The sequence below is a fragment of the Tachysurus vachellii genome, chromosome 3 (assembly GCF_030014155.1).
Source record: "Tachysurus vachellii isolate PV-2020 chromosome 3, HZAU_Pvac_v1, whole genome shotgun sequence".
In the NCBI taxonomy this organism is placed as follows: Eukaryota; Metazoa; Chordata; class Actinopteri; order Siluriformes; family Bagridae; genus Tachysurus; species Tachysurus vachellii.
In genome coordinates this window covers 16,191,187-16,218,370 of record NC_083462.1, presented here as the reverse complement: position 1 = coordinate 16,218,370, position 27,184 = coordinate 16,191,187, and the positions used below count along the sequence as shown (strand labels likewise).

The 27,184-nt window shown below is 40.9% G+C and overlaps 1 protein-coding gene across 1 annotated transcript; it reads right to left on the bottom strand.

Annotated features, from left to right (window-relative positions):
• Nucleotides 1-1,006: 1,006 nt before the first annotated feature.
• kcnk10a (potassium channel, subfamily K, member 10a) lies at nt 1,007-27,184 on the bottom strand. Its single transcript, XM_060866019.1, has 7 exons — nt 26,892-27,184; nt 22,508-22,890; nt 12,610-12,727; nt 11,378-11,538; nt 10,198-10,390; nt 9,171-9,313; nt 1,007-4,968 (listed from the first exon to the last, which is right to left on the bottom strand). The coding sequence occupies exons 1-7, from the start codon at nt 26,947-26,949 to the stop codon at nt 4,381-4,383; spliced, it is 1,644 nt and encodes a 547-aa protein (XP_060722002.1). The 5' UTR covers nt 26,950-27,184; the 3' UTR covers nt 1,007-4,380.

The following is a 27,184-nucleotide window of genomic DNA, read 5'->3' as shown; positions in this document are numbered from 1 at the left end:
GTGGAGCTTACAAGGATCTTGTGCAGAAGCTTCAAGCTTTAACCTTGTAGAAGGAAGTCTTGGAAGAAGTTACGTCTGAAGAGAACTTGGCCAGAGGTGTATGGTAATAAGCAAGATCTGCTGTGTTGTGATTTCTACCACTTTCTCTCTGCTGATGTTAGTTCTGTTCGATTTCTGCACAACACATCAGAAAGTCAAGGAGCAGAACAAGAAGTATTCTTGGGTTAGTGGATGGTTCATGGTTGTGGAAAGAGAAAAGAGAAATGTGTCTGTGGTCTGAATCCACGGGTAGTCAGGAGAAAGAGTCATGATCAGGAAGAGATGAAAGAGTGCCAAAAGCTACAGAAGAAGCGGAAACAGAGTGGAGGTTGCGGTGGGTAAGAAAGACTCACACAACAGAGGAGGGTAGATGAGGTTACTGGAAATGTGGTTTCTGTCTGTCTGTCTGCCTGTGTATCTGTGTGGCTCTGTCTGTCTATGTGTGTCTGTCAGCCCGTATGTGTTTATCTGTATTTCTTTCTGTCTGTGTATCTGTCTGTCCTTTCGTATGTCTGTGTGTCTGTCTAGACTCTCTGTGTGACTGTTTGTGTGTCTGGTATTATCTGACTCCAGGATGTGTGTCTGAAGGTGAAGCTCCTTTAATAGCTGTTTGGCGATGAGCATGACAAGGTCACCTGAGGACAACAAACTGATTGTAAGTGATGCTGAAGGTTCTGACTGTGTTCACAGTCCTCGTGCTGGTGGATAGTGAAGCTCTAGCAGGAATCTGGAAATTCATTCTAGCAGGAATCCGGTCAATATCTCTGACAGAACGTCTGGTGTTTGAGGTGAAACTGAAGAAGAAATGTAGAAATAACTGCAGAGACCATAATGAAAACCTCAAGAGGTAGTTTAATTTAGTTTATTCTTTTCTATAAAAGGCACTCTCTACATTTAAAGTAATGTTTGCACAATTTCATTGCACAATTATTATTTTTTATATTTATATTTTTCAAACAGTTGACGTTCAGCGTTTAACATGATTTAACCTGTTTAGCATGTAGCAGAACACACTCAATACCATAACATAGCACAAAAGGCATGCTTTTAGTTTCCATGTCTTTAAATATTTTTTTTTCTTTGTTTTAAAATGTTTGAACATTTTTAAAATCTTCATAGCATCATCATCATCACCATCACCATCATGACAAACATTGAGTCGTTTTTGCTGCATTCACACTAGACTACTGAGAAGAAGAAGAAGAAGAAGAAGAAGAAGAAGAAGAGAGGAAGAGCAGGAGAGCATGTCAGGTGTAAAGCGCAGCAACAAGCACATTTGTGAAGGATTGAGATTGTGAGGTATTGCAAAGTCATGTGCCAATAATCGGTTTCCCGATACATCATGATATTCTGCACACTTGCACACACACACACATACAGATACAGACGCGCACACACACACACACACACACACACAAATATAGTGTATTTTTACACACAGAAGGCATGTTGTATGGCAGCATCACTGTTTAGTGAAATAAATATAAACACAGAGAGATTTCCAGCCCAGAAAAGTGTGAAGTGTGATGAGGATGTGTTAAGAAACAGAACAGGGAGTTAATGTTCAGACGTGGAGATTTACAGTGCTAATGTAGCTAGCATGTAATAGAAGTATATAACCAGCAGGTGAACACTGGGAGTATGTCGGAGTAAAGAGGACACTGGGAACATTTCATTTTTGGCCATTCGTTTACCAACTAAAAAGTGCATCATCATTATCATCATCATGATCTTCATCATCAGACCTGATCTGGTACATTATCTGACACTATGGCTTCAATTCCGCTTCTTTGTCAAAAATATGTGCAATGAATGGAGGTGTAGTTGGAGTTAATACAGTGTACAGTGAGGTACAAAAGTCTGAGGTTTATTTTCATCAGTTATTCAAAGATATTCACTCAAAGTGTGGTGATAAACTGGACTTACTTTAATCACCTCAAAGTGTTTTTTTCTTCTTACACCACATCATTTATGTTTGTTAAAGATAAACCTTTTTTAAATAAATTTTTATTTACTATATTTATTATGTAATATTGTGGAGCATCAGATTCTCTCAGCTCTAAACACTCGTCCCCTCAGCAGTCTCTCTTTATTCTCTCAGCTCTAAACACTCGTCCCCTCAGCACTCTCTCTTTATTCTCTCAGCTCTAAACACTCGTCCCCTCAGCAGTCTCTCTTTATTCTCTCAGCTCTAAACACTCGTCCCCTCAGCACTCTCTCTTTATTCTCTCAGCTCTAAACACTCGTCCCCTCAGCAGTCTCTCTTTATTCTCTCAGCTCTAAACACTCGTCCCTTCAGCAGTCTCTCTTTATTCTCACAGCTCTAAACACTCGTCCCCTCAGCTGTCTCTCTTTATTCTCTCAGCTCTAAACACTCGTCCCCTCAGCAGTCTCTCTTTATTCTCTCAGCTCTAAACACTCGTCCCCTCAGCACTCTCTCTTTATTCTCTCAGCTCTAAACACTCGTCCCCTCAGCAGTCTCTCTTTATTCTCTCAGCTCTAAACACTCGTCCCCTCAGCAGTCTCTCTTTATTCTCACAGCTCTAAACACTCGTCCCCTCAGCTGTCTCTCTTTATTCTCTCAGCTCTAAACACTCGTCCCCTCAGCAGTCTCTCTTTATTCTCTCAGATCTAAACACTCGTCCACTCAGCAGTCTCTTTTTATTCTCACACTGGAGACTCCTTCACCACAAAACACACACACCCAAACGCATGCACACACACGCACACACACACCCGTCCTCACACTGGATACTGCGTCACTGTGTCAGTCACTGCACACGTTTATTCAGTCTATTAGTGAAGTCTGTTCTGTACATGTCCCTGTGAATGATTTGTTGCTATAGAGACGGTAACATAGCACAAACATAAACTACAGTCAGAGCTGTTAGAGAGAATTAATCAACACCTTCTGACCAATCAGAGTCTAGAACTCAGCAGTGCTGTGGTGTAAAAGAAGCAAACAGAATTGAGATCAGTTCTCAAGCTCAGACTCTGTTCCTGACTGTGTGTATCGTCATGTAGGATGGACTCCAAGCCCTGAGATCTCATTGGTTATGAAAATGGACAGTTTGTGTGTTTTATAGAAATTAAATGTCATGCAAATATGTCAATTGGTTAAAAACTTCAGAAATTCATTCTTCTGGTCAATCAGTACCTTTCAGTGTTTATACATTAGGCATGTGCTGATTATCAGTTCTTTTATATTAAGTTATTGATCCTGTATATTCTCTAGTTCAGCTTTAGTGAGATATATAAAGTCCAGAACATCCGACATGTTCACATTCTCTGGACCTTCACACACCATTACAATTATTCATTCAGAGCTACAGCAGAACAGCCTTCCTTTAGAATAATAAAAGAAAAAAACAGCACATGAACATGAGAACCTGGAATGATTGACATTCTGGATATGTTGTGATCCCATGAAAGCTCCACCCCTTCCTCCGCTTCACATTAGTAATATTTTGGCTTGTGTTTCAATCTTAAATCAACTTTTCTGTTGGAAATATGAGCTGACAATCTAGCTCTAAAATCTGTTAATCTGAAATTATTTCAGTGAATGTAGTGGACCGAGCAGACAAATGTTTGAAATGTGTAAAGTCGTGTTTATTTGTTTTTGTACGTGGCTAAAAGTTCATTCAAAATGACTCTTTAATATCAAATCACCTCACCACTTGTTGCTGTCCTATGATCTTTCTGTAGTAGCGTGCTGTGCGCTAACCAGCTAACTACATTACTGAAGACCAGTTTATTAACAGAGCGGCTGCGATTTCTAAATCTGTGTCCAATAAAATCATGAGTGAGCAGCAGGACACTGACACATGATGTGACACAGATGAGGTTCTGAGACCAGGACCTTCAACAATGTGACTGGTAAAGAAGATGCCAAAATGTAAGATATCCAGTGTTTAACACCATGAAAACACGAGTAACCGTCATAAAAGGTTAAAGAATTACACAATTTCAGATTGTATATTGGCACATGCCTAATGTATATCATGGATTCTTTTCTGATGAGTTAAATATTTTTCTTATTTTATCTGCATCTGTATTTTTAATTTTTATTAGTTATAAATCTTCAAGTCCTTTGTGTTAGGAGCTCAGTATCAGCATTCAGTCTTCCAGTAAACGTCTCTTTGTATCGCTACAGTTGTTGAAACTTTGTTAGGATCCTTTTTTAAACACAGGTTTAAATTTATTGGTCTGAATTTTTTTTTTAAATCAAGTTATCAGGACACAGTGAAAAGTTTCAACAACATTAAAATGTGATGTTAGCATTTTCCCACCAGCATAAATGAGAAACAAGGCACTTTAATTTTCAAAGATGATTTCTTCCATCTAAACGTCCATTTCGACATGAAATTCTTCAAGTTTTTTTTCCATCTCTTCCTTTTTTTCTCCCTCTTCTTCTTCTTTGGTCTTTGTGGGCACCATCACAAACCCGTTCTGTGATTTTGGGCTCTCGACAAACAATGGCAGCTCCGACAGACTGGTGTTGACCTCCTTCTCCAGCTCTTCCTCCTCCACCTCTTTCTTCTCCTCACTGCCAGTTTTGCGTCCATCTCCTGGGATGTTCTTCTTCAGCTCCTTGTTCTTGGCTCGTTTGGCCAGTTTGCTGACGGAGCCGAATCGGTTAAAGATGTTGTCGTTCAGTTTGCCATTGATGCTCTCTTGCGAGGACGTCTTGAAGTTGGTTGCCGCATCTAAGATGTTGAAGTTTGCGGCTCGTCGCTCGTTAGGATGAGATAAGATGTCGAGTGACTGAGCACGTTGGTCCAGTCCAAGTTGTCGACGCTCCATGTTACGAATCGTAGCAGCACGTTGCAGTTTATCGTGAACCTCCACACTAAGTCGACGTCTAGTTTCTCTGAATTCGGCCCGAACGTTTGCTTTCCATTCAGCAGCATGAGCTTTGATCTCACCAACCTGAGAAGACAGAAACACACTTTGTAAATCTTAAGAAAGCTTTATGGACTTAGCCGAATGTCTCATTTCCCTTCATCTTTTATTTACATTCTCAGGAGGATACTCAAGAAGGTGAAGAGGTTTTGGGATCTGTTTCCATCAGTATTTTTATATTGATCTGTAATAAGATGAAATTAAAGATTTTGGAACAAATGTTACACTGCTGTAAAATCCACACACTGCTGTGTACGAGGACTAACAGTGGACCTTCTTTATCAGACTGGGAACAATAACTGTCAGGATCATTAACACAAGAACTGTGATGACACCTAATGAAACTACACAAGGTTATGTATGTAACCAGATTCCCTGAGAAGGGAACGCTTCTGTGAGGAAGTTGTGTCTGAAGCTCTGTGTGCAAACACGGCAATTTAATGGCTCAGGAAAGACACGTGACAAAGTGATTACGTGCCATAAGTAAGTCCATATAAGGGAATCTACCTCACTTTACTCCAGCTTCTAGTTGTCTGAAGGAAGCGCGAGAGGATGCCCGGGGCATGGCCTGCGACGCAGCGTCTCGTTCCCTTCTCAGGGAACTGGGTTACATACGTAACCTGGTGTAGTTCCCTTTCAAGGGATGCCAATTGCCAATAATGCCAATTCCCACGCCACCACGCACCGGTCGATGACTGTGCCAGAGGCCATGAGAGAGTACGAACAGACTGGGAACGGTCCATCAATGGCCCTGCAGGACCTGGGACCCTGGAGTGGGGTCCAAGTACAGGTTATAGAACCTAATAAAGTGTGCGGAGAGGACCAACCTGCCGCAGCACAAATATCATCAAGGGGGACACCCCTGGCCAAGGCACTGGACAATACTGCTAGTGGAGTGAGCCCTGATGCCGAGAGGCGAGGCAAGAGCGTGCACCTCATAGGCCTGAGCTAATGGCCTCCACCACCCAGTGCGCCAGGCGCTGCCCGGAACCCGGATTACCCTTATTCCGGCCCCCAAAACAGACAAAAGGGGGGGGGGGAGTTACTCCATGAGCTAGAGCAGTGGACATAAGTCCTCAAGACCCTTACTGGGCAAAGCAAATGCAGCCCCTCCTGTTCCGCAGACAGGACTCATGGGGCGGGGAACAGTAGGCCCGCGGTATGACTGGACAGCCAGCCTTCCTGGGCACCTTAGGGACATATCCTGCCCTGGGGTGCAGAACAGCCGTGGACATTCCAGGGGAAAAATTTTAGGCAGGTGGCCGCGGGGGTGGGAGACAGGCTTGTGGTTCGCAGCGATGGGCCCACCACGTGGGGGTGGAGACATCACTCCCCGGGCCTCAGCACCTGTCTCAACAGGAAATCTGCCTCCCGATTTACATGCCCTGGAATGAAAATCGCTCTCAGCGAAGGGAACCTTGGTCTCTGCCCAGAGCAGAATATGTTGTACTAAGACATGGCAGTCCCTGAGGTGTGGAAGAAAGTGTTTCAATGCTAGAAACACAGCCCTCATCTCCAGGCAGTTTATGTGCCATGAGAGATAGGGGGCCTCCCATAGATCCTGGGCAGGATGGCCATCCAAGGCCGCTCCCCAGCCCGAAAGTGAATTGCCCGTTAAAAGAGTCCTGCAACTGTGACACGCCCATAAAGTGGGACCCAAGGCCAGGAACCGGGTACACAGCATCTTGATGACTGGCCGCCATAGCCTTCGACTGGGCCAGAATGAGCCAGTGGTCCAGGTAATTCAGAACACGGATGATCTAAAGACCCCACGGTACCAGGGCAGCATCCACGCACTTTGTAAACACGCGTGGTGAAAGGGCTAGGCCAAAAGGAAGAACACAATACTGGTCTATATACAATATAAGTCTTCAGAGTACAGTTCAGAGCCCGCAGGTCCAAAACCGGACGCAGCCCCCGTCCTTCTTGTAAACAATCTTTTCGAAATATCGCTGTAAAGCCGGAGTCCCGCTCAGGTAGGGGAACATGCTCTATGGCCCCTTTCCTCAGGACCAAGGAAAGTTCATCTTGGAGGAACACCGCCTGGTACCTGCCAACGATCGTGGGCAAGACATCCTGAAAACACGGAGGACGGGAGGAGAACTGCATCCTGTAGCCTTTTCTACAGTACCCGGGGGGGTGAATAAGCCCTGAGGTGACACTGGGGCATCCAGGAGAGAGAACCTATCCTTATCTTTAATATCAGTTTAATTGAGGTGCCTCTCCGTGGCAACCAGCACAGCCATTGCATGGCCTATGGAGCGGGCAGTCTGCTTTGTGGCACGGAGTGCAAAGTCAGTGGCTCGGTGGAGCTCAGATACCACCTGAGGTCCCAACCCCTGGCCACCGTCGAGCTCGTCAGCCTGGTAGGCCTGCAAAACTGCCATGGTGTGCAGGGCTGCACCTGCTTGACCTGCTGCCATTTAGGCCTTACCCATAAGGTCTGAAGTAGTCCTACAAGGCTTGGATGGAATGCAGGTTTCCTCCATGCGGGCGATGTAGGGGAGAGATAGCCCATACTCTTCAATCCCAGGCATCGCCCCTTTTCAAGCCCTGTATATATATATATATATATATATATATATATATATATATATATATATATATATATATATATATATATATACATGTGTATATATATATATATATATATATATATATATATATATATATATATATATATATATTATAATGTATATAATAATAATAATAATAATGTATATTATAAATATATATATATAAATATATATATACTATAATGGCTGAATAGTCAGACATGGCAGGAGAAAAAATACGTGCTGAAAATGGATTTCTCCAAGACCTCAAAACCTCGGCATGGAGGTCTGGGAAAAACGGCAGCCACCTGCATGAAGGTGGCCTGCGGCCTGAAGTTAGAAAGCGGTCGTCTAGCTTAGAACAGACGACATTAACGCCCTCTTCAGGCCAATCTGATTTTAACCTAGACACAGCACGTGTCACCGCCTCGAGGAGCTCCTTGAACGCAAATGATTGTGTCGGCTGTTCAGAGGGGGAAAAGCCCCTCCCCACCCGCATCGAACTCCTCAGAGCCCAACGCAGAAAGCGGCATGCTCACTTCCTGGTTGGGAGAAATCGCAGCGCGAGCTCCTGAAACTGAAACCAAACGAACGGAGTCAGGGGAGAGGGAAAGATGAAAGGAAACACCCGTCTCTTTCTCCCGCTAACTCAACCTGCGAAACCCATGATCAAAGCCGCCACGCCGCCTCGACGGACATGGGACCCGAACTACGAGGCGCAGCCGAAGCTGAAAATATAGCCAGGCGGGATCAGAGAGTACACAGAGGGAATCCCTCACAATCCACGCAGCCAGCTCCCTCTATCTCGCAAACAAACAATGCAAAGAGAGTGTGTGTCGTCCCCTATGATAAAGCGGGGGGCACGGATGCACGCATCTTTTAAAATGCTTAGATTGCCACATATTATTGTTTTTCTTGCCTAGCTTTGCCTAAAATATATATATTTTTCTCTCCCTGCACTTGACAGACAGGACAAACAATTGACACACATACACAGAGCGCTTTCCGGAGACAAAGAAGCTGGAGTAATGTGACATAGATGCCCTTATATGGACTTACTGGCACGTAATCACTGCCACTTGTCCTTCCCGAGCCATTAAATTGGCGTTTGCACACAGAGCTTCAGACACAACTTCCTCACAGAAGCGTTCCCATTGCGTCAGACCTGATGCAGCATCGAGTTCCCTCGAAAGGGAACTGTGGATTTCTGTATGAAGAGACTCATTCATGTGAATCTACAAAGTGTATAATCATCGACTGTCCAAATTAAATCACTCTATTTCATCTCCTCACCAATTTAATTAACATTTTGTAAAATATTTTTAGATTGTTTCTTCTTTTTTCTTCATTTTTCGAATTTTGATTCTGAAACAAATCCATACGTTCCGTTTCCCAGAGCAAAAGTTTTGTCTGGGAAATGGAAGAATCATCACACACCACTTTTTAGGAATTTAACCTATTAAATGTTGACCTGCCACCTTCTTTTCAACCAAAGTTACGTCCAGGAAGCAACAGGAAGTGTGAGACACCCAGGCAGGCCTTTGTTACCCTGTAAACTGTTATAAAAATCTAAATAAATAACTTACATTTGGGTAACAGATTTTATTAACTTTTATGAACATTCTGAAATGCATGATTTTGACCCAAACAGAAAGATAAATATAAATTTCTTACCTCCTCTTTGGTCTTTTTGGACAGGACTCGGAGCCAGTCTCCAATCATACTCAGTACAGCAGCAAAGTATGCCAGACCAACCAGGATCCAGAACCAAACCAATGGCTTGTACCAGTTATAATATTCTTTTGCTCTGTTTCCTCCTGAAAAATCCATCAGTGTGATACGTTACTGAGACAATGAATGTAAGAACAAAATGCTGATAATAGGAGGGACACATAACATAATGGATGAGAGAGACAATATCAGGTCCATTCAATATAAATAACGGTTTTCTAAGTAAGAAAGATTAACTGAATAAAATATCAGGCATGTACATGCTAAATAATCTGTCCAATCTCATTATCACCACAGAGAATCTGATAGTCATGGGATTAGTTACACTGAAGAGGTTTGGAAACATAAGTAAAGCAAAATCAATATCAGATGGAGTGTTCCTCTGTCCTAACTCTGTCCTATCATAAAGTTCTGCAACACCTGATACATGCTCCATGATCCAGTAGAAATCATTCACATCCATCATGGTGTAAATTTATCACTAACTTTTATTCTGTTCATGCTATTATCTCAAAGATACTAAAGTGGTTTTGACTTTTACACAAGAATTAAACATCCTTTTTTACCTCAGGACTCCATTTTAGGACCAATCCTAATCCTTTGATGTTTGTGTAATACAAAAAAGAAACTAGAGATGTAACAAGGGACAAGGAGGAATAATGATTAAAGGTGTGATATGGAGGTGTGTCTAAATTATATGGGGGTGTGTCTTAATGATATGGAGGTGTGTCTAAATGATCTGGGGGGTTGTCTAAATGATATGGAGGTGTATCTAAATTATCTGGGGGTGTGTCTAAATGATATGGTTGTGTGTCTAAATGATAAGGGGGTGTGTCTACATGATATGGAGGTGTGTCTAAATGATCTGGGGGTGTGTCTAAATTATATTGCGTCTCATAGTCTTCAGCCAATGAGAAGATTCTTCTTTTAGCAATTTAACTGGTGAAATAAAATTATTATTCTGTAATACCTGCGACATAGTCCCCGATGCCAACAGTCGTTAGTGTAATAACAACAAAATAAATTGCATCGAGTGCCGTCCATTCTTCAATTTCTTTGAAAATAACTGCAGGAATTGTGACAAAGACGATGCAGCCAGCAAGGATGAAGAGTAATGTTGAGGCCACCCGGATTTTCGTCTGGCTGATTTGATTATTTTTGTTCTGGTGACAAAAAGAATAAAGTGTAGACATTAATGTGTAGTTCCTCTCCCTCTGTCTCTCTCTCTCTCTCTCTCTCTCTCTTTCTCTCTTTTTGTTTCTGTTCACCCACAGGTCATGAATATTTAAATGAGGAAATAGCTGTAACTTTAATAGTATATATATGAAACATCAGTCAGAACTTCAGCTCTGCATCTGGGTATAAAGTTTTTCCTGGACTGTACAGTAGGGTCCAGGATGAGGGAACAGGGTCCAGGATAAAGGCAAGATACTCCTGGTATACCTGAGGCATGAGGTCTATTCCGTCCACACTGAAAACACCAACTGGAGTTATTTCTGTTAATTTAGTAAAGGTAAAAAAAATACACCGTAATCTTTCCAAACACATGCAGCATGTAACATACAGTAAACTAAGATAATGAATTCAGATTCAAAGTCAAATCTGTGAGGGATTCATTCAGTTACACACCTTCACATGGGAAACGTATTGTGTCTGAAGTAGGAGTACAGACTGCTGTCATGTACAGTGAGGAATAAAACCAGTCACAATGTGACATCTAACGTATTTATAGACACTAAATTCATTGCTATTTGGTGCTGCTGAGGTTTAGAGTAGCTCCATGTATCACCACACACCTCTGATCCTAACACACTTAACACACTTAACCCAAGACAATAAAGAACTGGAACAGAATGACTCAAACACTGGGAGGTGTGTAACACTAATGCAGAAGTGTTTTCTCCCAGGTTTTATTAACAATCTGATGCTGTCTGGAAAAATCAGAACTTATAATGTAGAATAAACTAAAAGCTTTATCTAAGACTTAAGGGGTTAATAATAGAAGTGAGATAGACAGAGACAGTGATAGAGAACGGGTGATGATCTGTGTAATAAATGTCATGCCGTCCTATAATTACTGACATTATGTGTGTGAAGGTGAAGCTCTGTCCTCATTAACCCTAATAATGAGCCGTTTCACAAATTATTACCCTGAACATCTTCTCCACTTTGGCGATGGTCTTTACAAAGATGGTTCCGAGCTGATCTCCGACTCCAGCCAGCAGGAAGCCAAAGAGTGGGATACCAAAAATGGCGTACAAAATGCAGAAAGTTTTCCCTCCCTCTGTGCTGGGAGCGATGTTCCCGTATCCTGCAGGAGAGTCAAACAGTAGAAAAACTGATCAATTAGTAACCAAAACAATTCACTGAGAAAGATTTTGTAACTTTTCACAATAATTATGTAATTATATATATGTCATCTGATTTATATTTAGCCACGCCCACCAAAGACAAGCAAAATATATTGAAGAAATTGCTAACAGATGCAAATTGACTCCTCCCCCTTTTATATGGTGCCATTACTTCTGTCCTGATTGAACAGTTATTTTTATTAAAAGATAACATTTTATAACAAAATATATTAAGTTGTTGTGTAACTGAAATAAATGAGTGATATATAGCGTATACTGTAAATAGAGTGATCACAGTAAATCGGAGACAGTTGACCAATCAAACGTTACGATAGGCAGACATGCCTCATAACAAACTCAACACACAACACGCAAACTCATAACATCATATTTCTAAAAAATTATAAAATTTCTTGTGTTAATGCTTCTGTGATTCAGTGTCAAATCTGTGAAGGATTCATTTATTTAGACACCTCCACATGGGAAACGTATTGTGTCTGAAGTAGAAGTACAGACTGCTGTCATGTACAGTGAGGAATAAAACCTCATCTGAAACCAGTCACAATGTGACATCTAACGTATTTATAGACACTAAATTCATCGCTAATTGGTGCTGCTGAGGTTTAGAGTAACTCCACGTATCACCACACGCCTCTGATCCTAGCACACTTAACACTTAACACACTTAACTTTCTGTGTATGATATGCGAATAAATTTGTCAGAATTCCTACTTGGACATTCTCTGCCTGAACATTAGGGGTGTTTTGGTTTCTGTTATCTTGTATTTATTTTTTGTGTCTTATTTTTGTCTTTGTTAATAAAATCTGTTTTTATTTTGGTATCCCTGCATTTGGGGTTAGGGTTAGGGTTAGGGTTCCCTGCATTATCCCGGCATTTGTGTCTGCTTTTCCTAACAAAATTAGCATTTGATGTTTGTAGCCCCGCCCCTTTCTATATGCCCATTTTATTGAGTAAGTCAGAAGGAATAGCTGAACACACCACAAGGTGAGAATGTGTGTAAAATACACACCTATAGTCGTAATCACAGTACCAGCGAAGAAGAAAGCGCTACTAAGGTCCCAGTAGCTGAAGTTGTACGTGGTGTCTCCTATGGGACTCACTCCAGCACTGAATGCATCGATGGAGTGCTGTGAAGAGAAAACACCAGAAAACACACTTTAACTATCAAAGCCATATTTTACTAAAGGAAATGAACTGAGATGAGCAGAACCTACATGCTGCTGAGTCTCAGCAGTAATGATGTCATTAGCACTAATGAATCGTTATCTCAGACACACACTGGGGCACCCAGTGGGTGGAGCAGATGTTGGCCCCGCCCCAATTCTCTCAGCCTGACAAGAAGTCCAGGCAACAGATGGGGGAAGCAACAGGAAGTCAGCGAGGTGTGAGATCCGAGAGCAAAAGAAGCTCAAGGGCATGTAAACAAGGACAAACTCTGATAATTTCCTCACAAAAGACACACACACACCAAGCCAAAAATCTCAACAGTGACAAACTTGCTCCATGTGGGTGAGACAATGATGACATGATCATGAGAAAGAATCTCAGTCTATCTCTTACTGTGTGTGTATGTGTACAAGATATTTTGTCTGACCTTGGAGTGTATTCTTAAAAGTCTCCATATTGTTCTAACTGCAGGATGGTGGATTATTGTGTCCATTATTTCTGCAGGGCTCTCAAGTGTGACGCATTAACGTGACAGTCACTCATTCCTGTCTTTTGTCACGCACTCCCACCACCTCCATCAAAATCTGTCTGGAGTTGTTTGGCACTGACTCCTCCTCCTCCACATCAGGTTCACCTCCATCCTGTGGTCAGAGTGGACAGTCCTTTGTGTCTTGAGTCTCATTTCACACAATGTTCTTCTGTATACTTATCTGTGTACTATGAGTTGTTGGTGAAGTTGCTGTTGTTTCTGAGTATTTGGGCAGAAAGAGATTGCTGTATAAGCTTCATGAAGAAAAAGACAAATGACTGTTGAACTAATTGTGTTAATATTATATTACGTTAAGGTGGAAGGTCTCTAACCTTGTCTTCTCTAACAGAAATAGTTATTGTTTGGTTTTTTCCTTCAGTACAGTGAGTAGTACAGTACAGTGTAAGTGAGATTGAGATGTGAGTGAGATGTAAGTGAGATGAATTCCAGAATTCTCTCTCTCTCTCTCTCTCTCCCTCTCTCTCCCTCTCTCTCTGCTCTCTAGGGGGCACCCACATTGCTGTGTTTGGGTGGAGGGTTGGAGACGTCACTCTTGCCTGACTTCAAAACGTGAGAGCCCTGTTTCTGTATTATAACTTACAGAGTTACATAAAAACTTTGTATTAATGTGTCTTAAGTGTGTGTCAGTGTGTGGTGTAGAGTTGGTTTTAAAGCATGTGAGTGTGTGAGAGAGTGTGTGTGTGTTTGTAAGTAATGGCACTTGCATTCTCTTAAAACATGCACTGACTCATTAGATATGACTCACTGCTCCTATTGGTGCTAATTACACACACACACACACACACACACATACAGACACAGAGACACACACACACACATACAGACATACACACACACATACAAAGACAGACACACACATACAGAGACACACACAGAGACACACACACATACACACACAGAGACACACACATACAGAGACAGACACACACATACAGAGACACACACACACACACACAGTTGTGGAGGAAGTCGTGGGACTCCCTAATGGTTAGAGAGTCTGACTCCTAACCCTAAGGTTGTGGATTCGAATCTCGGGCCAGCAATACCACGACTGAGGTGCCCTTGAGAAAGGCACCGAAACAGTGAGCAGTTTAAAATCAAGTTAATGATGAAGATTGACTGGATGATGTTCCGGGTGAAGTTCTCCTTTTAGGATTCAGAGAAGCCTTGAGGAACCTTTCATGCAGGTGATGATTTAAACGTCAGACTCGGAGACGACTGTAATGTGTTTCACTGATTTGTGTCTCATGCCTTCAGCTGTGGCTGTAATACTCTGAGCTCAACATCACAATTACACAACATTTCATCAGATGTTATACAACTGTGTACAGCCACAGACAAACAACTGTGTTTATCTAATTCACCTTCAAATTTCAACCACATCTGAATTTATTCTACAACACACACTTAGTCATTCTTCTGCATATTAATGAGCAGTTAAATCAGGATAAATTTACTGTATGACTTCTTAATTAGGTGGATTTTAGTAGAAATGAAATTTTCCTACAGTCTGTGTATTTATTTGTTAATTTATTTGTTTTAGTTCCTTTGGTTTATGAAATGATGTAAATGTGTGTTCAGGTTGTGTGACATCAGTAATACACACAGATACAGTGTACTACATGTTTAAATCTTTAATAAAACTTTAATAAGATAAAAGCCTTTCTGCTTGTGTCTGATTCACAAGCCTTTTCCTTTGGCTCTTTATTTTTAGGCTTCTGTGTTTTCTGAGCTTGCGGCTTTTCACAGATCAGTGACTGAAAAAAAGAAGCACACGCAGAGTCATGAGCTGAAAAAAAGCCACTGCCTTCCAGCTTCCCACACACACAGACTCCACAATCCACCTGCACCACTTACAGCTACACACAGCAAAGCACAGCAGAGCACAGCACAACAACACAGTACAACACAACAATACAACAACAACACAGCACAACAACACAGTACAACACAACAATACAACAACAACACAGCACAACAACTCAGCACAGCACAACACAACATCTCAGCACAACAACACAACACCACAGTACAAAACAACACAGTACAACACAACACAGCACAACAACACAGTACAACACAACAATACAACAACAACACAGCACAACATCACAGTACAACACAACAATACAACAACAACACAGCACAACAACACAACAACATCTCAGCACAACAACACAACATCACAGTACAAAACAACACAGTACAACACAACACAGCACAACAACACAACAATACAGCACAGCACAAGACAACAACACAACACAACAACACAAGACAACAACACAAGAATAAAACACCACAACAGCTCAGCACAACAACACAACACAACAATACAACAACACAACAACACAGCACAACAACACAACAATACAACAACACAACAACACAGAACAACACAACAACACAGAACAACATAACAAAACAACACAACACGACACACCACCAGGTTTATCGTTCATTGTTTGTTTGTGCTATTTATTTATTTATTTATTTATTTATTTATTTCTGCCTCACATCATTTATCTGTGTGAAGAAAACAGCCAGCGTGTCAATGCACCAGATCGATTTTCCATCATCACTTGGATCTCTGCAGCAGTTTGTCTCACACTCAAGGTTATATTACAACCTGAAAAAAAAAATTAATATGAAGAAATCCTGCGATGAAGGTGGAATATTTACTCGTTTGAATACAGACCAGCTAAGAAGAGGTACCTTAAAGGAACCTCAAACCACAAACTGTCATCTTATAGAAATATAAAAATATGAAATATTATTTGGAAAAAATCTGTGAGACTTGTGAAAGTGTCTGTGAGACTAGTGAAGTGTCTGTGAGACTAGTGAAAGTGTCTGTGAGACTAGTGAAAGTGTCTGTGAGACTAGTGAAGTGTCTGTGAGACTAGTGAAGTGTCTGTGAGACTAGTGAAAGTGTCTGTGAGACTAGTGAAGTGTCTGTGAGACTAGTGAAGTGTCTGTGAGACTAGTGAAGTGTCTGTGAGACTAGTGAAAGTGTCTGTGAGACTAGTGAAGTGTCTGTGAGATTAGTGAAGTGTCTGTGAGACTAGTAAAGTGTCTGTGAGACTAGAAGTGTCTGTGAGACTAGTGAAGTGTCTGTGAGACTAGTGAAAGTGTCTGTGAGACTAATGAAGTATCTGTGAGACTAGTGAAAGTGTCTGTGAGACTAATGAAGTGTCTGTGAGACTAGTGAAGTGTCTGTGAGACTAGTGAAAGTGTCTGTGAGACTAGTGAAGTGTCTGTGAGACTAGTGAAGTGTCTGTGAGACTAGTGAAAGTGTCTGTGAGACTAGTGAAGTGTCTGTGAGACTAGTAAAGTGTCTGTGAGACTAGTGAAGTGTCTGTGAGACTAGTGAAAGTGTCTGTGAGACTAGTGAAAGTGTCTGTGAGACTAGTGAAGTGTCTGTGAGACTAGTGAAGTGTCTGTGAGACTAGTGAAAGTGTCTGTGAGACTAGTGAAGTGTCTGTGAGACTAGTGAAGTGTCTGTGAGACTAGTGAAGTGTCTGTAAGACTAGTGAAAGTGTCTGTGAGACTAGTGAAGTGTCTGTGAGATTAGTGAAGTGTCTGTGAGACTAGTAAAGTGTCTGTGAGACTAGAAGTGTCTGTGAGACTAGTGAAGTGTCTGTGAGACTAGTGAAAGTGTCTGTGAGACTAATGAAGTATCTGTGAGACTAGTGAAAGTGTCTGTGAGACTAATGAAGTGTCTGTGAGACTAGTGAAGTGTCTGTGAGACTAGTGAAAGTGTCTGTGAGACTAGTGAAGTGTCTGTGAGACTAGTGAAGTGTCTGTGAGACTAGTGAAGTGTCTGTGAGACTAATGAAGTGTCTGTGAGACTAGTGAAGTGTCTGTGAGACTAGTGAAGTGTCTGTGAGACTAGTGAAAGTGTCTGTGAGACTAGTGAAGTGTCTGTGAGACTAGTGAAGTGTCTGTGAGACTAGTAAAGTGTCTGTCAGACTAATTAAGTATCTGTGAGACTAGTGAAAGTGTCTGTGAGACTAGTGAAGTGTCTGTGAGACTAGTGAAGTGTCTGTGAGACTAGTGAAAGTGTCTGTGAGACTAGTAAAGTGTCTGTGAGACTAGTGAAGTGTCTGTGAGACTAATGAAGTGTCTGTGAGACTAGTGAAGTGTCTGTGAGACTAGTGAAGTGTCTGTGAGACTAGTGAAAGTGTCTGTGAGACTAGTGAAGTGTCTGTGAGACTAGTGAAGTGTCTGTGAGACTAGTAAAGTGTCTGTCAGACTAATTAAGTATCTGTGAGACTAGTGAAAGTGTCTGTGAGACTAGTGAAGTGTCTGTGAGACTAGTGAAAGTGTCTGTGAGACTAGTAAAGTGTCTGTGAGACTAGTGAAGTGTCTGTGAGACTAATGAAGTGTCTGTGAGACTAGTGAAGTGTCTGTGAGACTAGTGAAGTGTCTGTGAGACTAGTGAAAGTGTCTGTGAGACTAGTGAAGTGTCTGTGAGACTAGTGAAGTGTCTGTGAGACTAGTAAAGTGTCTGTCAGACTAATTAAGTATCTGTGAGACTAGTGAAAGTGTCTGTGAGACTAGTGAAGTGTCTGTGAGACTAGTAAAGTGTCTGTCAGACTAATTAAGTATCTGTGAGACTAGTGAAAGTGTCTGTGAGACTAATGAAGTGTCTGTGAGACTAGTGAAGTGTCTGTGAGACTAGTGAAAGTGTCAAATCAAAATAAATGATCAGTCACCTGTGTAAATAAGCCCCGCCCACTATACAATACACAACACTGTAGTTTCCCCCTCAGATACACACAGTCTGGCTCAGGTGTCACACTCATGAACTCAAACATCTCACATCTTATAAATATAAATACATTTACAGGAAAATGTCTGTTTGCTAAACCTGCTTTGGCACAATGTCTACTGAAAAAAGGGCTATACAAATAAAACTGAACTGAACTGTATTTGTGTGTTGTGTGTATTACTGTGTGTGTGTGTGTGTGTGTGTGTTGGTGCTCCTCCTCCTGCAGTGTTTCAGCTTCGTGCTGCAGACCTTTATCCTGGTCTTCCTTGTTCATGTGGACCTTCAGTGTCTTCTGTTTTTGTCTAATTGACTTACACAGTTTTCATGTTACAGAAGTTCAGAATGCTTTCCTAGACGTCTGTTAGAAATATTTGGACTGATATAGATCCTAAACCTTTCAGTTACATTTATCTCACACTCCACAGTTCTCCAGTCTGTTCTGATGTATTAATGTAAATGGAGAACTCTCCAGAACACACACAGACACACTGACACACTGTTCAGAGCCTGACTCAATGTTCACCATCAAATTCAACATGTCCTGTTGATCTGGTGTTGTTCTGTAAATCTAATCATTTTTACCTTTATGATGTTTGTTATCAGGACTCAGGTCAGGTACAGGTCCAAGTTCTACTGTAGACCCTGAATTCTGGTGTGGATAGCAAAGCATTTTTCCAGCAGCTTGGAGTGAATAATCAGACTTTTATACACTTCAAGACCAACAATGTAGAAAATGTAGTTACTAAAACTCCAACTAGAAGGAGCGAGAATAATTTACACCATTTACTGGAATGTAAAAGTATTAGAACGGGTTTGTGGACTGTTTTGTTCCTCACTGTGATTAACACAATCTGCAGTCAGGACAAATGAAGTCAGCAAACAGCTGATCTTTTGTTTTCCTAACAATGCTATTTCATATATTTACAGATTCTCCAGACATTTATTTTTTATTTAGAAGTCAGATATTTTTATCTGCAGCAGTCAAGGACACAGACTGACCCTTCTACCACTCAGTGTGGTTAATGAGATGGTGTCAAGTTTAAGAGGGACCTCAGTCACCTCAGTCCTCTGTCTCATGTGATGGAGGGAGCGTTAAGGTGTTGATGACTAATAAACAGCTCAGGGTGGAGTTTCATATCAGACCTGAGAGGATGCTGTGGGCAAAAAGGTTCAGAGCTGTCCTTACTTCCTTTGGAAAGTTCAGGTCCTCTGGTGTCTGTGGGTCACTCCTGCAGCTGTCAATGTGGCTACTGCCATCTGCTATGAAGTGGCAGAAAATTTGTTGAAGTTTCATAGAGTCTGAACGGGGTTTTCACATGAGGAGAAGCTGACCAGGAGTGTGGCTGATTTACACTTAACACTTACATTAAAGTGTTCAAAGGCATTTCTGAGTCTCTGGTACTGCAGTGAACCAAAGTGAGTGTTATCTACAACTTTAGACAACAGAAAGAGTGGTGAATCTTCCAATAAGTGTCTGGACCACCAAATCTCCGCCAAGAGCACAATGACATCTGTAAAGTGACACAAAAACCCAGACGGACATCTAAGGTGCCGTTGGTCTCGCTCACCTCAGGTAAGGACGGTGAAAGCCACTGCTTAATCACAAAGAAACACCATGATGACCTCAAGCCTTTTGGAATAAAGTTCTGTGGACTTAAAAGATTAAAGTAGAACTTTTTGACCTCTTTCCATATTTGGCCCGGTGACATCAGTTCTGAAGCTAACACAGCATGTTCGGAACAGTCCAATGTGGCTGAATGATAGCAGTGTTAGAGTGGAACTTTTTCACACTGAAATATAAAACCCTTTAGTCTGGAATATAAGCAGCAATTAATAATACAAAATACATATTAGACAGATGGACGGATGGATGGACAGACAGACAGACAGACAGAGAGATAGGTAGACATACAGACAGACAGACAGACAGGTAGTAATATTATTGTGTTGTCTGTAAGTCACCTCCAATAGATGCATTATAGTATTTCTCATATCTCACTGCTCTATTCTTGGTACTGTGCATCAGCTCATTTTTATTAAATTAAATAATTCTGAAGATTTAAAAAGCTTCCTGTTGCCCGACAACAATAAGATCAGCAGTGATACACCCAGTAATGTTCTACTTCAAGTAACCCAACTAAAAACCAGCAGGTCGACAAGATCGATTACCATTACTTTCTATAGAGCAACAGATGAAAGAAAGCAACAGAACAAAACGACATTTAATAAAACACATTTAAACGTCTCTTAACGACTAACACAGAATCCTGAAAGTTATCAAGCTCTTGTATGCATTATTAAACACCCAGTTAAAAGACGATCAGCTGGGATGCAGCCTGTCTGATGATATAAAACCACAGAGCACAATATAAACCTGGCTGTAAATAAATCAGCCTCCTTTCAGTCAAACAGCTTTTTTCCTGCACATAAATCTAGAGTTACTATGGCAGCTCATAATTTTGCCCTGTGATAGAAATCAATACTTACAGGAATCACACTAGGTTTCCCTTCAGTTAGACAGTTAGAAGCCTTTTACTGCTCTAAAGTTCAGTGTTGTAACTGACGCACTGCTGTTTTATTTTACATGTAGATCCACACCTCATTCACACAGATCAGATTTCATCTGATTTCAACATTAAGAACATCAATAAACACTGATATTATAAACATCTGGGTTCAAAACCTCTCTGAAGTATTTCTTCTTCTTCTTCTTCTTCTTATTATTATTATTATTATTATTATTATTATTATTATTATTATTATTATTATTATTATTATTATTATTGCTTACAGTCTATTTATCATTGTTTCTATAAACTGTCTTTAATCTTTAATCTTTAATCTTTAATAAAGTTGCAAGTTCTTACAATCCACCAAATGTTCATGTTGTGTTTCTTCCTGTTCTGAAAATCTCCTGTTCCAGACGTTCTGAGTGATGTTCATAAGAAATGGTGACAGCTGTCAGAGTTCATTCTGATCACACACTGCCTCACACTGTTATTATTAAACACATGTACACAACATTAACACAAGAAGAAACAAATACAACAAACACACTGCCTCAATCTATAAACCAAAGGCACTGCCTCGACCTCAGTCCCTAAACCAATCGCACTACCTCTACCTTAATCTCTAAACCAATCACACTGCCTCTACCTCAATCTCTGAACCAAACACACTGCCTCGACTTCAATCTCTAAACCAATCACATTGCCTCTACCTCAATCTCTAAACCAAACACACTGCCTCAACCTCAATCTCTAAACCAAACACACTGCTTCAACCTTAATTTCTAAACCAATCACATTGCCTCTACCACATTTATTGCCTTTCAATTACTAGACCACACACCTCTGCGTTAATCACCAGCACAATCTCACTGCCCCTGCCTCAATCCTGCTGTCTCTCTTTAATCACTAAACACAACACAGCCTCTGCCTCTTTTTCTATTACTAGCCAAAACCCTGTCTCTACATTAATCACCAGAACAATCCCACTGCCTCTATGTTATTCTCTTATTTCTGCTCCTTCTGCCTTCCACCAAAAATGGACCAAACCCATAATCTCTACCACAATCCCTCTGGAAATAATGTCTTCTTTATTTTATCTTTTACCAAATGTAGCATTCATTTGTTGCATAACTGTTGTGCTGAGGCACTCATGTTTCACAGAAGCCAAGACACCACAGGAGATTTGGAAAATTGGCTCTACGTAAATACTGTCACCTGGCCTGAGTACTTTAACCTCTAGAGTAGAAGCAGCGTTTTTTGGGCAATATTTGTGCTCCGTGTCTCTAAGATGACTGTCTCAGGATTTTATGAAGCATTGTATAGATGGACCATGTGGTATGTTACAATTCTTTTTATTGTTACATTTTTTCTAAACCATTCATTGCTTATATAAGTATCATATTTTTTTTATATTCTAATGATTTATTTTATCATATTTGTCCAAAATCCGCCGAAACCTCCAGAAAAACATTTCATATTAAGCACTGGGTCCTTTGCCATGCTGACTTCACCCTAATCACCACACCCAACACACTCCTAACTCAAATGGAGGCCTGAACACACTTCCTCTCTCTCAATCACCAAACCAGACACAGATCAAACCTTCCCAAATCTTCTTTTACACTTATTTTTATCCACTGCTTCATTTATCCTTGAGAACCACGTCAGACTAGTTCTGGATCGATGGGAATCTCTTCTTTCTTTGGACTTGAGGCTCCACATGAGCACATGGACCAGTGATGGATTACACAGTAGAGCATAATGTATTCACACTTTTATTACACATCATACACAACTCAAGTTAAATGCTCGTCACTGTTTCCTTCTATTTCTATTTTTGATCATTTCATAAGAACATAATCAGCACAGTTCCACTACAGAACTGATGACTGTGACTATAAAAACTTACCTTAATGAGGAGCTCTAGTTCCTCTGGTGTGACACAGGGATGTTTTTGCAGGAACGCTGCTTTCTCAGCTGTGATCGTATCCTTCTGGTTTCTTTCAAATGGCTGCTCGAGGGCTCGAAATGCCAAGCCACCTGCCACTAAGTAAATTACCACCACCACGAACACAGCCAGCACCGTCTTCCACTTCATCACGGACAGTAGTGCTGAGCCGTCTGCCTGCGCCTCCATGCTGGCTACCATGCTTGAAGGCCGTGAAACAGAAAGACGTGGAAGTGAACATCCCATTGGGTTCTGCATTGTGGCCACACTGGCCTGGACCAGACTGGACTGCAGCATCCCGGGCTGGACTTTTTTCGGGGGAACAAGGTTTGTCTGGACTGCCACTGTTGAAGATAACAGGAGTAAAAGTCTATAAGTAATCCTAATCAAATTTCTTTTAAAACTCAAGGAGTTATGAACTGATCAGGGTGAGTAAGTCTACACAAAGAGTTGTAAGAGGAATAACATGATTGGGGACTTTACGTTACAGGAAAATAATCACTTTCAGTCTGGTAACAATAACTGGGCTTCATCACACCACGACATGACTCAGTACATTAAAGGAACATGGACACATGCAGTGGTTTATTATTCTCATCCCACAATCACTCGCTAACCAATACATTTATTTAATATTGTGGAACTTGATACATGATACAACTGACTTATTGTTGTGTGTTGTGTTCTCTCAGCTCTTAACACTCGTCCCCTCAGCAGTCTCTCTTTATTCTCTCAGCTCTAAACACTCATCCCCTCAGCTGTCTCTCTTTATTCTCTCAGCTCTAAACAATCATCCCCTCAGCAGTCTCTCCTTATTCTCTCAGCTCTAAACACTCGTCCCCTCAGCAGTCTCTCCTTATTCTCTCAGCTCTAAACACTCGTCCCCTCAGAAGTCTCTCTTTATTCTCTCAGCTCTAAACACTCGTCCCCTCAGCAGTCTCTCCTTATTCTCTCAGCTCTAAACACTCGTCCCCTCAGCAGTCTCTCTTTATTCTCTCAGCTTTAAACACTCGTCCCCTCAGCAGTCTCTCTTTATTCTCTCAGCTCTAAACACTCCTCCCCTCAGCAGTCTCTCTTTATTCTCTCAGCTCTAAACACTCGTCCCCTCAGCATTCTTTTATTCTCTCAGCTCTAAATACTCCTCCCCTCAGCAGTCTCTCTTTATTCTCTCAGCTCTAAACACTCGTCCCCTCAGCAGTCTCTCTTTATTCTCTCAGCTCTAAACACTCATCCCCTCAGCAGTCTCTCTTTATTCTCTCAGCTCTAAACACTCATCCCCTCAGCAGTCTCTCTTTATTCTCTCAGCTCTAAACAATCATCCCCTCAGCAGTCTCTCTTTATTCTCTCAGCTCTAAACACTCATCCCCTCAGCAGTCTCTCTTTATTCTCTCAGCTCTAAACACTCGTCCCCTCAGCACTCTCTCCTTATTCTCTCAGCTGTAAACACTCGTCCCCTCAGAAGTCTCTCTTTATTCTCTCAGCTCTAAACACTCGTCCCCTCAGCAGTCTCTCCTTATTCTCTCAGCTCTAAACACTCGTCCCCTCAGCAGTCTCTCTTTATACTCTCAGCTTTAAACACTCGTCCCCTCAGCAGTCTCTATTTATTGTCTCGGATCTAAACACTCGTCCTCTCAGCAGTCTTTCTTTATTGTCTCGGCTCTAAACACTCGTCCCCTCAGAAGTCTCTCTTTATTCTCTCATTTCTAAACACTCGTCCCCCCAGCAGTCTCTCTTTATTGTCTCGGATCTAAACACTCCTGAAGATGTCCTGAAGATGTGGAGAACTTTACATGGAGATGGAGTCTTTTAACAGCGTTTTCATCACACTCCATTTCAACCCCAGGATCGATTCTAGGCTCATTCTGGTGTCCATAATATCACCACAGGTTTGTTTACATGCAAATGAATTTCCTCCAAACTGCATATTGATTGTGCAATTGTAGACCCCATGTCTGATGTGCACACAAATAGAAGATAACAGGTACATCCCTTTATTTATCTCATCTGTTTACTTAGTTAATATTATTTACTTAGTTGTGTTTTTTTTTTTTACTTTTGCTCAGTGGTTCCTGTGAAGCATTTCAGTCAGAGCTGCTTCATTATCTAAAAAATATTTCTAAATTATATCAGATCTTTTATCTGCTTATTTCATATATTATTTCATATATAATATATTCAGTCCCAGGAGCAGGACACATTCACACCTAAGTATTGATGGAACTCCAGGCCGTGTTTAGGACCACACTCAAGTTCAGATTCAGACACAAGTCCAAAACACAAGTGTAAAACTCTCTCATAACACAAATATAACTCCATCTGCAGTATTAAAATTAGTGTTACTTTACAATCATGAATTTTTAGATATTAACTCCATAAGTGTGTGAGTATAACAATAAAACCACAAAGACACTGAAATACTTCAGAACATTTAAGGATTTATCATGAACATATGAGGTACTGTACGAGGTAAAAGTGATTTAATAATGGAGAAGAAAAGAGTTTTTTGTACTTTAACATGTAATCTAAGTGAATATTGGCGAATATGACAAATATTTTACACACAGTGACTGTTACAGTAACCAACTTTATCAGGCTTTATCAGTGTGAAAATATCACCAGCACTTCACAATAATGGAGTCTGTGGTATGGGTTTCTTTACTACACACGCACACATACACAGACACATAAACACACTTACAAAATGGATATTTTAATGGCTTTATGAGCTGTTGGAAAAGCTATTAAGGTGCAAAGATCATACACTCAGACACACACTGAAAGACTGCAGAAGAAACACACATACACCCACCCACACAAACACACACACATCCTGCAAAATACACACATGAATAAAAAACAGAATACAGATTTCAAGCTAACTACAAATTGTTGGCAAGTTTATCATTATTATTATTATTATTATTATTATTATTATTATTATTATTATTATTATTATTATTATTATTCACGTCAGTCTAAATAACCTGAATTATTTCTGAATTTCCAAAACCTTTAAGTACAATTTATGAGTCTGCATTTAAAATGTATCTTATGAATATTGGTGATATTCTATCTCTCTATCTTCATTCTGTACTGAGAGGCTCCATGACTCCATCAACCATCAATCATCTAAAGCACTGAAACAATGTGTGTTTAAAATGTTCAGCAGACTTTGTGACTAGTAAAAACACACACACGCACACACACACACACACACACACACACACACACACACACACACACACAAACACAGTTTCCCAGAGAAGCTATTACAAACTCTTGCAACCACAACCAAACCACAACACAGTAAAAATCCCCAGAGCTCAATTAATACCTGCTTTGTGTGTGTGTGTGTGTGTGTGTGTGTGTGTGTGTGTGTGTGTGTGTGTGTGTGTGTGAAATAGATGTGTCCCATAGAAATTTCTCCACTATGGGACAAATAAAGGTTTATTTTATCAACATCAACAACAAGAAGAAGAAAGTCATGGCACAGATAATGAAACAGTGTGTGTGTGTGTGTGTGTGTGTGTGTGTGTGTGAGAGAGAGAGAGAGAGAGAGAGAGAGAGAGAGAGAGAGAGAGAGAGAGAGAGAGGCGAGCGAGTAAAATGAGAGTTGAGGCGGGAAATGCAGTAGAAACGTGAGTCACATGTCTGATGTCAACACAATGAGCTCATGCCATAGTGGCAGGGTTGCCAGTTTTTATGTATTGATCAGTTCTGCTAAATTCTTTATCGATCCTGAACAAATAACTAGAATGTTAATGGATTTATCTGATCAGAGTGTAAAAATCAGGGTTGCCAGAATAATTTCAAAAAGAAATCTCCTGAAATAAATTCCACTTCTAACCAAAACACGACGTGTTCAAGTCATTATGCAGCTCCTTTAGAACAGGGTTGCCAGATTGAACATTAGTAATTCTAGAATTTCCTTGGTATTGAAGGGATTTTTGTTTTGTTTAATTCTCTGATCTGGTTGTTAGGTGATATTTCATATTGTACAGATCACGTGACTACTCGGGATTTTCAGGATAAATAGTTTCCAGTACAGTTGATGTTTAAAATCTTCCTTTTATTAACACACACACACTCACACACACACACACACACACACAAACACACACAAATACATCAGAATATATACATATGCACAATAAACATGTTCTGTTGTAATTCACACATTATCTGATGCAGGATCGTTAAGAGATTAAATTTAATGCACCAGTGTAAGTGCAAGTTGTGGAATAATGCACGTGCAAGTGGTCCAAGTTGCATTAGGGCGCTCTGCACGCGCGCCCGCACACACACACACACACACACACACACACACACACACTGTTAAACCCACCTGGAGGAGGACTCCAGCTGCTGCTCGGTTTCCTCTGATTTTCCGCCGGAAATTTCATGTTTATTCGCCGAATTGTTGACTTAAGATGAATTGGAATAGAATAAATAAACGTGGTCGAAACGCTCTATGGTCGTGTTTTCGGCGTGATGTGGCACCGAGGCTTCATCTCCGCGTTGCATTACAGATGAACACGACTCACATTTCAGCTCCTTCTTTATCTCGCGCACGCGGAGACGATCCTGTTGATCTTAAAGCATCTACATCCTTCAGGTTCCTCTTCAGGTTCCTCTTCA

What these genes read in the sequence shown, in the direction of transcription:
- kcnk10a (XM_060866019.1), bottom strand. Translation starts at nt 26,949, where the DNA reads ATGAAATTTCCGGCGGAAAATCAGAGGAAACCGAGCAGCAGCTGGAGT. An exon ending in CAGCTGGAGTCCTCCTCCAG is followed by an intron (nt 22,891 to 26,891) that starts GTGGGTTTAACA and finishes TATCTTCAACAG; the next exon opens with TGGCAGTCCAGACAAACCTT. An exon ending in CATCGGGGACTATGTCGCAG is followed by an intron (nt 9,314 to 10,197) that starts GTATTACAGAAT and finishes TGGATTTTTCAG; the next exon opens with GAGGAAACAGAGCAAAAGAA.